This window comes from Mesoplodon mirus, assembly GCF_964341445.2.
Source record: "Mesoplodon mirus genome assembly, chromosome: X".
Taxonomy (NCBI): Eukaryota; Metazoa; Chordata; class Mammalia; order Artiodactyla; family Ziphiidae; genus Mesoplodon; species Mesoplodon mirus.
The window spans coordinates 40,984,224-41,002,113 of NC_138981.1; the positions used below are offsets into that span (position 1 = coordinate 40,984,224).

General features: G+C 42.9%; 1 protein-coding gene across 1 annotated transcript; it reads right to left on the reverse strand.

Moving 5' to 3' along the window:
• Positions 1-5,610: 5,610 nt before the first annotated feature.
• Positions 5,611-17,536, reverse strand: NDP (norrin cystine knot growth factor NDP; the record flags this gene model as incomplete). The annotated part of the gene is made up of 2 exons (XM_082610497.1): positions 5,611-5,916; positions 17,363-17,536. 2 exons carry the CDS (start codon positions 17,534-17,536, stop codon positions 5,689-5,691), a joined length of 402 nt encoding a protein of 133 aa, XP_082466623.1. The 3' UTR covers positions 5,611-5,688.
• Positions 17,537-17,890: the final 354 nt, after the last annotated feature.

Genomic DNA, 17,890 nt, shown 5'->3' on the forward strand with positions numbered 1-17,890 from the left:
TCATTACACTCTGTTAATCAAGGTTAAAAATGATGATGATGCTGATGATGACAATGATGACAACCATGATGATGACAGTGACATGCCACACAAGTCAAACTGCTCCAAGGGAGCCATGTCTAACTCTGAACAATTTAAAAATAAACCATTCAATTTACCACGTATGTATAACACTAGGATATTGAAGCTATCCAAAAGATTACAGCCAGGGCTTCCCTGGTGGCGCAGTGGTTGAGAGTCCGCCTGCAGATGCAGGGGACATGGGTTCGTGCCCCAGTCCAGGAAGATCCCACATGCCGCGGAGCGGCTAGGCCCGTGAGCCATGGCCGCTGAGCCTGTGCATCCGGAGCCTGTGCTCCACAACGGGAGAGGCCACAACAGTGAGAGGCCCGCGTACCGCAAAAAAAAAAAAAAAAAAAAAAAGATTACAGCCAAATACAAAAGGATTTTAAACTCACAAGCACAGCTTTGGTTTCATATATAATTTGAAACGTATTTATTTTCTGCAGAAGTTTGTATTTGAATAGTACATTCTCTAAAGTTCTATTGGGTCAAGGCCCTGTATGCTTTGTGTCAACAAGCTCTTCACATTCTGGAATCGTAGTTTACTAACGAGAACTGACAGATACCAACACAAGATGGTTTGGTGGTCTTTTCCTTCTGTCTTCAATCTTTAGAAAAAAGAAAAAGAAGGTGTTTGGGAATCGCAAAGGAAGCACAGACTTTAAGATCAGAAGACAACCTCTGGTTTCTTATCCATGAGATTTTTGTAATAATTAACTTACCTCATAAGGATGAGATAACATCTGTGCAAGTGCTGTACCAATATAATGTTATTATTGAAAGTCATAGCTCCTTACTTTTAAAATGGCCACCTTAAAACCAAGCACACAAGATTGTCAGCTTTGTGGATTATCTCTGTATGTCACCAGTGCACTTATTATAGTCATCTCTCACCCTCTCTAGGTTGTGCACATATGAAAATCAAAGTTATGGCTTTTTCACCGCAGTATCTCCAGCATTTAGCATTCTAGTTGACACATAGTAGGTGCTGGTACATATGTTTAAGCTATGCATTTAGAGGAAGCAGAAACATTGATTTGAACCCTAAATATTATTGGCCACTTAAGAAGACAAGATGGCATAGATGTAATCGCTTTCTTTTACAGGTCAATAAAATATGTAAAAGTTACTGTTGCAGGTTTGGTTCCCAAGAGTCAGAGGCTGAGATGGAACTTGCGATGCAGGGTATTTATTAGGGATCAGCACCTGTGGAACACAAGGAGGGAAGCAAGTGCGGGCAGGAAGAGAGGTAGAGCTGACACGCCTCAGCCAACCCAGTTGGATGGCTCTGGAGAGAGAATTGCCCGCTAGAGTTGTCTTTCATCAGACTAAGATAGCCAGCCTCTTATTACCCCACCTACATATCAGTCATTGGATGTGAGAGCCACCCCTGGAAGAGCATGCCCTTGGGCAAGGTGACTCTGCAGCTGAGGCAGACCTGGAAAGGATTGACAGCTGAGGCAACAAATCCTTCCCTGGTGCATGCATGTCCATGTTCACCATGGTTGCTAGATTTTAAATGTTCTGTCTACCACGTGAGAAGATGGCATTAATATTTGAGGGCACAGCATGTCTTTAATCAATGAGAAATTTGGAATTACATTCATAATTGAGTTAAAGAAATTACCCACGTTTTCATAGATTTATGGTAGAATATACCAAAATATTTCATTAATATAGTGAAGACTTACGGGCAAACTGATTTGTTGGCATATGATGTCATTTTCTCATGAACTATTGTGCTTCAGCAAGTAGTTGCTGGGTACCTGTTAGCACACTGAAACAGGCTTAGTAATGCCTATTTCAATGTGCAAATAGTCCTCCTGGAGTGTAATGATACAGCTATGGGCAGAACCTCTCTTCCCAGATCCAAGCCTCTCCATTATTCTAGCTCTGGAAGGGAATGGGCTTGTCTGTCTACCAGGATGTGGCTCTGCCTTGGGGTCATGAAGAAGGCAGCATCAGCAGGATATGGCTTCCCTTTCCCATCTAAGCCTTCCCAAACCCCTGTCCCCCAGGCATTTGGCGTGCCATCTTGGGTAGCTCTCTTGCTCGAGTGTGTATGTTTCAACGGGGCCTGAAGAAGCGACCAAAAGCAAATCTGTACCTTAATTTCTCCAACGTCACAAAGAAGAAATCAACTTCCTCAAACAGTTCCCCAGTCATAATGTGTAGGCAGCCTGTTCTACCTAATACAAAATAATGTGTTGAGTGGATTAGCAAACACTTGAGTTTAGCAGAAAGCCAACTGCTATTTCCTCAGGACCAGGCACAGTTGATTTGTCCTTCATTCTAAACTTCTGGGGAAAGTTCAGGAGGTTACATGAATAAAACTGAAGTGATTGGTCTGGGAAACTGAGATCCCAAGAAAATCAGTTCAGTCCATAAACTTCTCCATTTTCCACTATACTATTAACTCATTATTATTAAATGCTTATGAATTATGAGGGCAAGGTCAGTTTACAAGAGGCTTGCCCTGCACCATTGTGGATTATCACACAGAGTTTTAAGATGTCAGCTACTGAGATTATAAGATATTTTAATTTCCCTTTATTCATGCAGAGCAAATGGGGAAGACATTCCTTAGGCATTCCACGAGTAGTGTTTTTAAATGATCAATGTTTTCATTGGTTCTCTCTCAATCCTTAGGGGTAGACATTAACATAAGGCTAAATAAGTTTAATTTTTTAAAGATATAATGCAAATTCCATAGTAACTTAATATCCAATAATGTCTAAATTCTCTCAGTTCCCAGGGCTATTTTTAGGTCTTTAGGAAAACTATAACTCTTTTTCCTCCTTCTCAGCCTTGATATGCCCCCATTAAATTTTTTTAAAATAAATTTATTTACTTATTTTTGGCTGCTTTGGGTGTTCGTTGCTGGGCGCGGGCTTTCTCTAGTTGTGGTGAGCAGTGGCTACTCTTCATTGCAGTGCGCGGGCTTCTCATTGTGGTGGCTTCTCTTGTTGTGGAGCACGGTCTCTAGGCACATGGGCTTCAGTAGTTGTGGCTCGTGGGCTCAGTAGTTGTGGCTCACGGGGTCTAGAGCGCAGGTTCAGTAGTTGTGGTGCAGGGGCTTAGCTGCTCCACAGCACGTGGGATCTTCCTGGACCAGGGGATCAAACCTGTGTCCCCTGCATTGGCAGGCAGATTCTCAACCACTGCGTCACCAGGGAAGCCCTGCCCCCATTAAATTGTACTCTCTCTCACTGTACTCTTTTCCAGCCCATTCACCATAATCAGCATGCAAGATCCTGAGAAAAGCGGGGCTCCTTTCACTGGCAAGGGGAAGGGAAGAACCCATGGCTGTAGAGAGCAGGAAGTCTGGGTTCTAGCTCCAAAGCCAAGATGACGTGTGTGACTCTGGGCAGGTTCCTGGATTTCTGCAGGTCTACATTTGCTCATCTATTTAGCAAGAGAGGAGAATGGAAGCTTTTTAATGGCCCTCCCAATGCCACCCTTCTATGATTCTCTAATGTTCCAAGCATATTCTACTTTTTGCCATGGGGGAAACTTTGACAATAGACCACATAAAAGAATTTGAAGGGAACACTTTCTATGGCTTCAAGAGAATTTGGAAAATAATGACTCATATAGCTGCCCCCCTCCAGTTCCAAATTGGTAGTAAGGAAATAAAGACTGGAGTTTGGGGCATATGACTCTCAAAGCAAATTGAGTTTTTAAAGCCAGGAAGAGATATTTTAAGACTAGAAGTATTATTTTTGCTTTTTGATCAGTGACATGAAAGAATAGCCATAAATGTGACCAGCAGTTAATACTTTCATTATTGGTTAAGAACTATAACCATTTAACTTTAGGTATTAAATTTAATTCTTTTTTTATGGCAAAATTTCTCTTCATGTAATGGTCCAAATTACCATTTCGCATTTGCCTTCAGAATGGGGAGAACTTCCAATTTAGTGGACTGGCTGGCTCTGTCACTATGAAGGTTAAGATCAAGGTCAAGGTTTAATAGTATTAGTTTCATTGTGTTCCAAAGCCACAAACATAAATTTAACCCCAGAGATGATGGTGTGTGAATTAATTCCCCACAGGTTGGCTGTACTAACAGTGGGGTGCACCATCACCTCTGGTGAACCAAGACAGCATGGTGTCAAGGTTGCCTTGGAAACTGAGTTGCCAGTCTGGGTTAGAGTTGAGATGCCTGCAGTGGATATAGCACTATGCTAGCACCATGAGTATTCTTGTAAATGCTCATGTGTACCATTGGCCCTGGATCACTGGACGGGCAATGACACAGAAACCATTGTTTGTGAACTATTTGTTTTCCTTCTGGTTCTTCAGACTTCATTTATGGATACTTATTTTCTTCTGAGAATAGTGGCTAAGGGAGCCAGAATGCATCAGATTTTGTGCTCATTCAGCAAGCTAAATTCTGAGACTAAAGGCCACATTTCATAAGCCCCCCACCCACCCTAGTACATGGATTTCAAAAAAATGCCTCCACCGTGCATTCTGAAACCCGATCTCCCTCTATTTCTGGATCCCCCCACACACACCATAGGGGATGCGCTTTAGTAGGATGTTGAGTAGGAAAAAACAATCCTTACACCATCAAAATTTTGAAGATACTCTCTTTTTATTTCAAAACATGGGAATAACTCAAATTTTGAGCCTCAAGGACCAAAATATATTTGAACCAAATGTTCAGAAGATGAGCCAGGCCACCATTTTCGGCAGCAAGCTTCCCATGGACAAGTGGATATTAGAGAATGATGCCCACGACATGGCTAAAGCTATAGCACACCCACAAATAGATTCGTACTTGGTTGTCTAATTTGCATGCATGAGTATAAAGCATTCTCCATGCCACTAGTACATATATGCCTTTTTCAAAGTCAGTGCAGGATCCGTATTTGTGCAGGTCTTTAAAAGTCTGCTCCCTTACAACATGTTAACATAATTTATCTGAGAGAGCCTCAAGATGACAATTCTTTAAGCCACTTTTACTTCCCCAAAGTCATTTCTGAATAATAATGATGGCTATCAGGAGTTCCAGCATCACATAGGAGAATCTGTTTGTTAGTGATTTCAATGTCAGTTAGCTGGCTGTGAATGAACCTGGCTAAACATATCCACATGCTTGGTGCCTGGAATTTGAAATTGGTAACCTGTAGCAACAATGGCAACCTTAGACCAAATGACAAGATGAAAAAAAAAAGAAAAAGAAAAAGAAAAAAAAAAGCCAGAGGATGTCCCAGAAAGAATTGGGCTTTCCTGCTTTCCAAAGTAAATGCTTCCCTAATCTGCACCAAACAGTGACAGCCTGACCCACTCTTGCATGGGGGCCTACTTTTCCCACTAATGCTGAATTGTTGGAAACCCAAACAGCATTCAGCGCCAAGGGGGAAATTGCCTGAATCTGAAAAGGAACCAAAAGAAATTGTACCAGGGAAAGGAGATGGGAATGGAAAACAAGTTCCCAGAGTATCTCTGTCAACAAGCATGTAGAGTCTTTATTACTAGAATACGCAGAATCCCGTGGGAATTGCTACATATTTTTTTTTGCCTTAACTCTTCCCTTGCCAGTCCTTCCCTGGCTGGTTGAATTGCTTCAGCGAGGGGGAGGGACTGTCCCATCCAGAAGCCACTCAACAGCAGACCTCAGGAGCTGCACTCCTCGCAGTGACAGGAGAGGATGTACCGGTAGGTGGCCGTGAGTCGCATGCCCCCAGAGCAGCGCAGCCGCAGTGCCTTCAGCTTGGACGTCTGGGGCCGGCAGCAGTGACAGGAGGAACGGAAGGGCTGCTTGAGGACAGTGCTGAAGGAGACCAAGGGCTCGGAGCGTGACGCCTGGCTGCAGTGCCCCTCGCATCGGGCCAGGAGTACCATCTGGGGAGAGAAGAGAAGTGGTTACCCCCACTGTGGAAGCCCAAACTTTAGCCAGGTCCCACAGCATCCTTTAAAAGGCCCTAACGCTCCTGGCTGGATGAGTTCCTGCTGGAGAAGACCAGTGGCTCTCAACCCTGGTCACACATTGGAATCACCTGGCAAATTTGCTTTTATTTTATTTTTTTCCATAATTTTAAAGTTTACTTTAAAAATGTAAATGTCTCTCAATATTTAACAGGTAAAGAAAATATGATATTGGTTTATTTTATGTGGTTGTTATATTTTATTTGTATTTTCCAAGTAATACTGCTTAAGAATATTTATACACCTACTTTTAAGTCCACAGTTTAGCACTCTTATTTGTATGGCTTTAAAAGTTAGGGCTTCCCTGGTGGCGCAGTGGTTGAGAGTCTGCCTGCCGATGCAGGGGACACGGGTTCATGCCCCGGTCTGGGAAGATCCCACATGCTGCAGAGTGGCTGGGCCCGTGAGCCATGGCCGCTGAGCCTGCGCATCTGGAGCCTGTGCTCCGCAATGGGAGAGGCCACAACAGTGAGAGGCCAGCGTACCGCAAAAAAAAAAAAAAAAAAAGTTATAGCACAAGATCTTTACAGTAAGCATTGGGGAAAAAGATTCATTCAAAATGAAGCCTGATATAATATAAACATGTTTTTCTCTGTACTTTATTTTAAATACATTAATTTTTAAATGATGCTCATCTTTTTTTTCATCTGGTGGTAAAATACTAGTGCAAATTTTTATCAAGATAAAGCTTACCACAGAGATAAATGAATTTTTCCAGTTGAAAATGGCCCTTCAGCTGCCATTAAATGAAATTTCCCAACTTAAGTGAAAAAGAATTGGTAGCTGTCATTATAAGCAAAAATATAAAGTACTATAGCATCACCTACATTGCTGCAAATTCGCTTTTAAAATGTCAACACCCAGGCCCCATCTCAGACCAAGTGAATTAAAATCCTTTGGAGTTGAGCCCAGGCTTTTGTGGTTTTCCAAGCTCTTTAGGTGATTCCAATGTGCGCTGAGGGTTTAGAACCACTGGACACGGCCCACCACCACAATGTGCAAATAAAAACCAAAGAACAAAAGAAATTTCTACTGACAGGTGGTAGTCTACCATTGGACCCATGCCAGTTCTATTAGTCTGAAAATGTAGAAAGTCATTCCAAATTGCCATCAGGGGGTAAATAAAGAATGACTACAGAGAAATGGAATTTGCTATGTGCAGAGATTTACTAAAGAAAAGGAATATGGTTTCTGAAGAAGAAAAAGAGGATAACTAAGTGATACTTAGGAAGAAATATTCTGGGCACCACAACTTGAAACAAGAGAGTGAAATAGAAAAAGGGTATGTTTTGGGACCTGGAATCACACTTCTGGGCTTATACACTGAAGGATCCTGAGATTTGTGCAATTGAGTTTTCAGTCATTTAGGGCAAATACTAGGATACATTCCTTCTGACCACCTCCATTTCCAAAGGTAGGTTAGTATGATAATAAAGCTTGGGTTGAAGTAGCAGAGGTTGCATGTTCTTTATAGTGGCTCTTAATGTGGCTTTAGTAAACAGATCCTTTAAGAATCTGGTGCAAACTACCAAAGTTATCCCCCAAACAATGGACATAAGTACACACTTTATATTTTGCATATAGATTAAAGGGATGGAGCAGAGGCTCATTTATGCATCCCATACATAAATGGTTTCTTGGGAGTGGCAGTCATGGGGGGGTAGGGTGGGCAGCTTGATTCATTAAGCTATACAACCCTATACATTGAGGCACAGAAGGTGGGGGAAACCTGAGGTTATTGGTGTATGTTTATGTGGGAGGGTCTTGCTTGGTGAACTTCATATGAAGTGATAGAGAAAATGTTGCCCTATAATTCCAGAACCCACAACAAGAACATAAAAAGTAGAACTACTCAAATAAAAGATTAAAAGATACATAAATATGCATGAAACAGTTTGACATTTACCTCATGGTATTTTAGGAATTAGCAATTATTATTGAAACTCACCAGCTATTAAGTCTGATATCATCCTATAGGACAGAATTTAATGCCCAAGATTTAAAAGAAGGAAATGGCCTGCCCACCTTTCCAAAAGGAAGAGAAGATGACTTCTGGTAATTATAGATCGTTAACATCATTATCTGAAAAGATGCTGGGATAGATCCAACAATCTCTTAACAACCAACAAGACAATATGAGATATTGGGAAATGACTAGCAGGGCTTGGTGAAGAATAAGTTGGACTAGACCTACTGATTTATTTTCTCTGAGAGGCCACAGAGGCAGGGAGAAAATGGCAGCTGTAAGTCATTTTGATTTTATTAAAGCTTCAGTTCTATCCTGCCTGCCCTGCACATTGATATGGAAAACAGACATGATCTAAAATGGGTTTTGAGCGATTATGCCATAGGTCTATATTACACAGGCCAGTTCCTGGTGCCCGCCCCATCCCTCTAATGAGAGAGAGAGTTCGAGGTCTTCCCAGTCCCTTCTCACCCTTGCTAGTATGTGGGAATAGTTCCTTGACATCTCACTTTGGAGTGATGTTAAATTTGCTCATCTCTAATGTGGATTACCTATTAGGCAGATTAAGCAGTTCTTCAAAGAATCACCTCCCCAAATGGAGTCTTTAGAGATTCAGTTTCAGTCTGGATGGGTATAGCTAACCTGTGCCAACAGACTTCATTCAGAAGGGCAGAGACATGGCAGTGCATCATACCCAAATGATACATGTACAGGTGAACCAAATGCTGACCTTGAATGACAAGGCAACTAGCACTGTCCATAATATGACCAAGTCAGCAATCTAGGGCCATTTGTAGAACTAACCCAATAGTGATTTCACTAAAAGTCTTCGAGGTCTCAAGCTCTGCCTTCAGCTCATCCTGAAGGACAAGAACTCCAGCACTGAAGACTCTGGGGCCACCTCCAGTGGGTCCCTCTTCCTCAGGAGCTGGACTTTCTGGGCAAGGAGAATGCAGAGACATGTACAATAAACACCTTCAGTGGCTGCCACCAGCCTTCAGAATAAAATCCAAACTCCTGAACAGGCATTAAGGCCCTCCACGACCTGGCTTTCACATATCTTTCAAATCTCACTAACAACTGTTCTCATTCTCATCACCCACTCTCTATTTGGATCAAGCTTAATTACTTAGGAGTCCATGGAACTGCCCCAAATTTCCCTGCCTCTTGCCTTTGCCTTTCCTCTCTCAGGAATGTCCTTTTCTCCTGGCTGTGCTTAATGAAATACCAACTATCCTCCATTGCCAAATTCAAATGCCCTCTCCTCCAAGAAGACACCATGAAATGATTATCTGGCCCTTGAGGTTCTAAACATACATGCAAATCCCCTCTCTGGGAGATTCCCAGTACAGTTGACCCTTGAATAACATGGGGGGTCAAGGGCACCAACCTTCCGTGTATTCCAAAATCTGCATATAATTTACACTTGCCCGTCCCTATCTGTGGTTCCACATCCGAGGATTCAACCAGCCACAGATCATGTACTGTGGTAATATTTCCTATTGAAAAAAAATCCGCATGTAAGTGGACCCGTGCAGTTCAAAGCCATGTTGTTCAAAGTTCAACTGTATATAGATTCCATCTCTATCTAGCCCTGTTTTGTGTGTGTGTGTTGCAGGAGTCAAGCGGGGAGTTTGGAAGATAAAGATCCATGAATGAGTGTCGTTAGGAATGGAAGGTATAAATACCTGCTTCCCAGATTCACTCTTTTTAAAAAAATGTATCCATACATATATATGAATCATTTTTTAAAATTAATTAATTAATTTTTGGCTGCGTTGGGTCTTGTGGTGAGCGGGGGCTACTCTTCATTGTGGTGTGTGGGCTTCTCACTGCGGTGGCTTCTCTTGTTGCGGAGCATGGGCTCTAGGCACGCGGGCTCAGTTGTTGTGGCTCGTGGGCTCTAGAGTGCAGGCTCAGTAGTTGTGGCTCGTGGGCTCTAGAGTGCAGGCTCAGTAGTTGTGGCACAAGGGCTTAAGTTGCTCCACAGCATGTGGGATCTTCCTGGAGCAGGGGTCGAACCAGTGTCCCCTGCACCGGCAGGTGGACTCCCAACCACTGCGCCACCAGGGAAGTCCCCAGATTCACTCTTGATATTCACATTTTAGTCTTGGCCACGCCTCACCTGTATTACAGATTTAATGAACAACTTCTGACCTCTTCCAGACCAGAGCTTCTCAAACTGTAGTGTGCATGTAAATCAGCTAAGAATCTTGTTAAAATGCAGATTGCACTTGACTAGTTCTGAGTGAGGCCAGAGATTCTGCGTTTCTTGTAAGATTCTGGTTGATGGTGGTGCTGCGCTAACATCCACGCTTTGAGCAGCAAGGCTCTGGACCTGTTAAAGTTTGAGAGGCTCTGCTCTAGATGCATCACTAGATAGTGATCATTTCGCTAATAATAATGATGGCAGCTAACATTTATTGAGTGCTTACAACATTTAATCTCATTTAATTCTCATAACAATCCTATGTGAAAGGTACTATTATTATCTGTACTGTTATTACAGATGAGGAAACTGAGGCTTTAAAGAATTTGAGTAAATTGCCCAAACTCACATATCTGGTAAAACGCAATGCTGAAATCAAACACAGGTCTGTCTAAAACCAAACCCCTGGTCTAAACCACTATAATATCCTGATTCCTGATATTAAGATGCTTTCCTGAGGCATGTGCCAACTCACACCCTACTCTAATCTTCTTTGACCTGCCTCTGGGAGTTGTAACCATATCATAACCACACGAGTCTGACCTTTTTCTTATGGGCTTCTTGGGACACATCATCACCACCTCCAAACTTAAGCAGAGATGAATCTTCTAAGAACCATGGCAGTCCTAAATAATATCTACTCCACTGTCAAGACCCTCGCCTGTTGCTCCATCCCCCAGGGATTTGAGGACTCCCAGGGATTCCCAGCAGTTCATTGGATGATACCACATACTCTCTAACTCCTTAACCAATTCATCCTTCAGTTCCATAAAACTTTGACACCTTCAGACATCCGTTCACCTGCCATAACACATTGGCCCCCAGTTTATGGTCAATGCACATTCCTCATACGTGGGTGACTTGGCTGTATCTTATTAACTGCTCTGCATTTTGCACTGTGCTTAACTGCTCTTAATGAAGAGCGTACACACTACTCCACTATCAAATCAAGAAATGAATTTTTTTGGACAAAGAACCCACATGGAGCTGCACCACTAGAAGAGTGTGTTCTCAATAGGTGGTTATTGCTCATACAAACTTCTATTGACTTTTCACGGCTCAGGTGGGTGACAGATACATGTTATCTGCTTTTGGTCCAGTTTAATTTTTGATATCTGATGTTCCCCCCCAACAACTGGCTTGATGCTAGGAAGCTAGGCAACTTCTCCAGCAGCCCCTTTGTATCCCCCCAACCCTGGAGTCACTTGGCTCCAGCTGGATGTGATACCTAGTTCCTTGTAACATGAACAGAGCTGCTGGGTTCAGGGTATTTGCTCAAGGATAGACTCTTTCACGTTCAATCTGATTTCCATGTGCTGAGGCTAAGAGTAATGGAAGGTCCTTGGGTAATAATTAAGGAACAGTAATGATGATGATATGTAACATGTATTGAACGTTTACTAGGCTCCAGGCACTGTGCCAAGTCCTTCACAGGCAAGTTAATACTTAACAACTGTTTCAAAAGATAAACTCTCCCCACTTTACAAATTAAGAAATTCAAAGGCAGAGGATAAGTTACCGGCCTGAAGTCACATAGCCGTACAATGGAGGGCCAGGATTCTGAACTGAGACAGCCAGATTCCTGAGCTCTCTCTCCAAACCACGGTGCTATACTATTAGGCCATGAGAGTCAGCCTTCCAAGCCTTTGAGTTTCATAAGATGCTAAAGTCAGTCAAGGGCAAGTTCAGGCTACACTGTGAGGGTTGTAGCCAGCTGTGATTCCTGGGTCCAGACCAAGGACTGCACCCGGAGACCTCAGGCTCCTGCTGTCTCTGGTGACCTACCACAGTTCTTAGACAGTTAGGCCTTTTGCTGCAATACACAACTGTCTTCTGAGTGAGAGAAAATCCAAACACAGATGGTTTTCATCACCTCTTGTTGAAAGACTTGCCATCTCCAAAGCCACTTTCCTTTCCTGTCACGTGGGGCCCCTGTGAATTCCTGGCTCAGGCCATGGTCTCCATCAATATCAGAATAAAGACCCACCTGTCCCATCCTAGAATAGAGTTTTGGCTATTTTACCTCAATCGAGTGAGAAACATATTTTGCCTTTTTCTCAACACTGAATACTGTGCATCCCTTATTCCATGGCACCCCTCGAAGCACCCCCCCTTTCTCCTCAGGAACATGATTCACCTCTGCTTCTCCCATTCCTCACTTCCCCAGCACCCTCAATAAATGACTGTTCAGCTCATCTCCAGACAGCCAGGTCAACCTCCAGCTAGAATCCGGTCCCTTCACTCTGGTTACAACTCAAACTGACCTGAAGAGACCTTTGCACACAGAATGTTTCCCTTCCCTCTCTCCTCCATTTACTTGTAAGCATTATGAGGGCAAAAATGTAGTCTGTGTTTTCTTCTACTTTCGTGCCTCAACTGCCCACCACGGTATACATTTGTTCTTTTTTTAAAAAATATCAAGTCGGGCTTCCCTGGTGGCGCAGTGGTTGAGAGTCCGCCTGCCGATGCAGGGGACACAGGTTCATGCCCCGGTCCGGGAAGATCCCACATGCCGTGGAGCGGCTGGGCCCGTGAGCCATGGCCGCTGAGCCTGCGCGTCCGGAGCCTGTGCTCCGCAGCGGGAGAGGCCACAACAGTGAGAGGCCCGCGTACCGCAAAAAAAAAAAAATCAAGTTTTATCTGCCCACTAGTCAACTGTGTTATAAACTCAATACTCCCGACTCCCCTCGTTTCTCCTACCATGCTGTGAGCTTCAGGGGCAGCACTGGGAGATGGCTTGAGGATCCTAAGCAGCCCCTCTCAACCCTGAGGCTCAGCCCTGTGCATGACAGGTCCCCTCTCCTCAGGGAATTTCCCCAGGCTTTGTGCCCCGACCCCTCTTCCTCCTTCTCCTTTGGGGCCACCCCCTAGCTGCTCCTGTGGCCCTTCAGGGTTCAGACAACCGTATGCCTTGGCTCTTCGCTCTCCTGGCTCGGGGCCACCCTCTCCTGCTCCTCACCCAACTCAGACTTCACAGGCCTGCCCAGCTGGCTCGCTTTCCCAGTCTCGGTTCCTGAAAACCCCTCCTTGGCCTGAATCCAGAACGCACCCCCTCCAATCCCTCCTTCCTCCGCTCACATGGGAAGGGAGGTCAGACAGCAGGATCTGTTTCTCTCTGACTTTGATCCCCACTTTTAGCACCCAGCACAGTGGCTTACATTTACTTTGCCCTCCTGCGTGCTCCCCCAGCCCTGCCAGGTTTCTGTGTTTAACAAGAACCTCAGTGAGTTTCATTTTCCTAATCCTTTAAGGCTATAGGAGATCCCAATAGTTATTGAGGTTTCAGTGGTTGACTAAAATAGAAAAGTGAGTCTAAACACCTGTCCACTTTATAACTTCATCATCAAGATCATACTATCATCTATTAATGTCTATTACATGCCGAACACCAGGCTGGATGTGTTACAAATATTATCACCAATACCCATACCCACACTTTTAGGGAGACAGCATTAGCTCCATTTCACATGGGAAGAAACTGAGGCACTAAAGAATGACTTCACTTCCCCCTAAGTCACCCATTTGGCCAACTATGGAGCTGGAATTTGAAACCAGGTCTCTCTCACTTCAAAGCCTGGGATCTCAGTTCCCTTGAAGATTCCCCAGATATCTCATTTCCACTAACCACTGACCCTCTGCTTGTTTGCTTTACCACCTTTACTAAAAAATTCAGTGAAGATTGTCAATGAAGCTGCCACTCCCAGAATCTTTTGTACCCACTCCTAGGAGGTGTTACCACTGAAAGCCACCAGGCGCATCCTAATCTGTGGCCACACTGACCTCCTTTGTGGACCACTGTGGCCAGTCTTTTCTGCCTGACTCCATCTCAGCACTTTCCTGAATTGCTGGGAGATGGGCGAAAGGTCCCCGGGTCTGGCCAGATGCAAGTTCAGATAGTCTCATGGAAGGCTCCCAGAAAAGCTTTCACTACTATTTTTATTTTTCTACAAAGATTGCTGAGTGTAAATCATGATTTTCAACAGACTGGAAGTTGAGCCTGGACTTCTAAATAGTGGCTCCCATTTGCAGCAACCTGGATGGACCTAGAGATTATCATATTAAGTGATGTAAGTCAGAAAGAGAAAGACAAATATCATATGATATCACTTATATGTGGAATCTTAAATACGACAAATGAACACATCTACGAAAACAGGAACAGACTCAGATATAAGAACAGACTTGTGGTAACCAAGGGGGAGGGGGTTGGGGGAGGGAAGGATTGAGAGTTTGGGGTTAGCAGAGGCAAACCATTATATATAGAATGGATAAACAACAAGGTCCTACTGTATAGCACAGGGAACTATATTCAATATCCTGTGACAAACCATAGTGGAAAAGAATATATATATATATATATATATATATATATATATATATATATATATATATATATATGTAACTGAGTCACTTTGCCATACAGAAGAAATTAACACAACATTGTAAATCAACTATACTTCAATAAAATTTTTAAAAATCATAATAAAAAAATAAATGATGGCTCCTACATTCTATTTGCATTCCTCCAATAGGAAGAGCCAAGTGAAAGATGAATGAATTGAATGAAATGAATGAAACATGAATTGAAAGATGCATGCTCTGAGGCAGACATTGCCACTCCTGGGCTAAATGACATCGAACGATCTACTTAATTCTTCTTTCAGGTTTCAGTTTTCCTTACCAATAAAACGGGCATGATAACGCTTTCCATCACAGGTTTGTCAGCAACGATTAGATCATATAGTATGAGGTGCCTGACACCTATTAGGTGTTCAAGCAGATGCTCTCCCTTCCCTGAGCCTGGGTCACATTCTCCCCTTTATCTGTCTTCCCGAGACCAGACGCTGGATAAATGGGAGTCGGGAAGCATTAACAACTGACAGGCAAACGGTAGTAAATAATGGGCTTTGAACCTCACGTTGAGGGGAGAATTTTTGCAGAGAGGAAAAATCTACCCTAGTCTCCTCTTTGCAAAAACCCCCATTGGTTGCTTTTGAGACACAGGCTACATGTTTTATATCCCAAGTCTGTAAAGATGAACAATTTTTCTAAGTGAAACCCATTAGAGAGAAAACCAGCCTGAGTCTGTGAGAGTTAAGAATTATAGAATATCTCAAAATGAAAAACAGTTTTTGTTCCCGGATACATAGAGAAAATCTAATCCAGAAAAGGTCTGGGTAGTTGAGATTCTGCCAGGCATATTTTATGGCGAAGGAAGAAAGGTTTATAATTGCAAGCACCATTTACATAAAACTATTGCTATATTTGGGATAGTTTGGGATGTTTGAAAACAGATTGTTCCCATGAAATTACAAACATTTCTCTACAATCACAATTTTGCTCTATTTATCATGGTATTCTGGAAGAAACAGAGGTGAACAAAGGTAAACTAAAGTCTGTTTGTAGGACTCATGCTCAAGCACTGTGAGTTTATTGGGTTTGAGTTAAGGCTATATCTTCTTCAACCTTTCCTTAACTAATGTGATAATTGCTAAGGCGCTCCTCCATCTTTTCATCAAATCTTTCCAGATTGTTCTTTAGTTTTCAGAGACGCTCCAATTTTCCTGTTCCTTCCTATCATCACATGAACACTTTCTTTGAAATAATTTTATTTCCTTTCTTTTTTAAACATTTTATTTATCTTTGGCCAGGCCGCGCAGCGTGTGCGGTATTAGTTCCCCGACCAGGGATCAAACCCGTGCCCCCTGCACTCGAAGTGAAGTGCGGAGTCTTTTTTTCTTTTTTTTTGAAGTGAGGAGTCTTAACCACTGGGCCGCCAGGGAAGTCCCTGAAATAATTTTATTTCCTTTCGTTTTTTAAAGAATCATGATGATGGAGGACAGCTCAGCAGAGGGAGAAATCATCCATGGAATAAGAAACACTAAATATGAGTGCTCTCTATAGGGGGAGTGGAGGAGAAACTAATAATTGCTCTAGTCAACCTTACCTCAGGCCTACAGTTTTTGAGCAATCAGTTGGAAAAACATGTCCTATCTTTTTTTCTCAATTTGTTTAATATTTTTTCCTAAGAAGGGATTGCAGGCTTGTAAAAATTTATCTATTTACTCTTTTTTTTTTCTTTATTCGACAAGTACAAATAAGAGCCAGGAAGTTTGGGTTAAAGTGAGTTAACCCAAATTCTGATCTCTCTAAACTAAAACAAGCCATCATCATTGAGCTATAATCAGAGAAGTTATGGAAATTTTAAAGGCAGACAGAAATCGTAATGTTTTTAAATGGAGGGTAGAGCCATTAACTTATATGGTCTCAAGTTTAGTGGTTGATATTACCAAAACTTTTTAATTATACTGGCAATTTAAAAAAATACTTGCCATATGAGAATATTTAAGTGGTTTTAGTCTCAGGACTGGAAGTGAAAATCTCTGAGGTTGGGCTAAACAAATTCTTATTTACCAAATGTGGGCAAATTTCATTCGTGTGACTGGGGGCAGTGAGAGTCGTGAGAAGTCTGCTTCTGAGTCTATTTTTCCCTACTATGTGCCTCCCTTTTGGGTGGTCCAGGTGGCGGGCCACTCTTGGTGGCCTTTGAAGTATAGTATTCCTTCATACACCCCGTCTCAACACTGAGACATCTCTTTTGCCTGTGCCAAAAGACACACAACCTACTCCAAACAAGAATGACATGGATATCAAGGTAAAAATGATAACTTATCAAAATGCCATTTCTGTTTTGAAACCATTTTAACATAAACATGGCAGGTAGAGAAAGGCATGGACCAGGAAACACTTTGAAGAGCCCCCCCGCCAAGAAGTACGTTTTACTGCTCAATCATATTTCTTGTATTCCCTTCCTCTTTATTGCTGGTGGAGAGAAAAAGAGTTACGATAACCTGTAGACGCCATTTTCTTTCTTGAAAAAGGACACCACTGCTCATCATTTTCACAGCCAGGGACCAAACACACCCTTCCAACCCTGTGCCTAGCAACAATTTTATTGTGAGAAACTTCCAACCTTTCTTATTGACTTTGAGAAGCTGGCTGGGTGTGTACATGGTCAATTAGGCAGCTTTACTGACAAAAGTTCAAAGCACGGTGGGAAACCCTAAAAGGATGATTCTCTGGCAAGCCCTGTAGGTCAGCCATAGAGTTCTCTGTCCCTTGTCAAAGGAATAGGGCTTCTCTCCTGTTTCTGGGAGTAAGGCTACTCTCACAGATATCGAGCTTACCTTGGAGCTACACTTGTACAACGGGTGACTGATAGAATCGACATAGTGGTGCCTCATGCAGCGTCGAGGATCGGAGTCCATCATGAACGAGCTGTCTGTTTTGCTGTCTGTATCTCCCATCAGCGCCAGCAGGGAGAGCATAGAAAAGGATGCAGCTAGTACATGATTTCTCATTGTTGTAAGGGAAAACTTCTCAAGAGGAACAGCAGAGGGAGGCAAAGGACTAAAAATTGGAAATGCCTTCACCTCCTAGGCTCCAGTTCCTTTCAAGGAAAGGGCAGGATCTGGTTGGAGCTTTCTGGTTGTCATTGTCCTTTGTATGCCGGAGTTTCGTCTTACTGTTTGCACTCGCAATCCATCATCACTGTATCTGATGCACAGCTGGAATGAAAACAGAAATTATTTTCCCCAGAAACGTTTACCCAGAAACACTAATGGAACCCTGGAGGTATTGAGTAGAATTCTTCCATGTCATTTTGAGTGGAGAATATTGGTTTCTAGAGTGTCATTAGCATAAGCTATCATCCA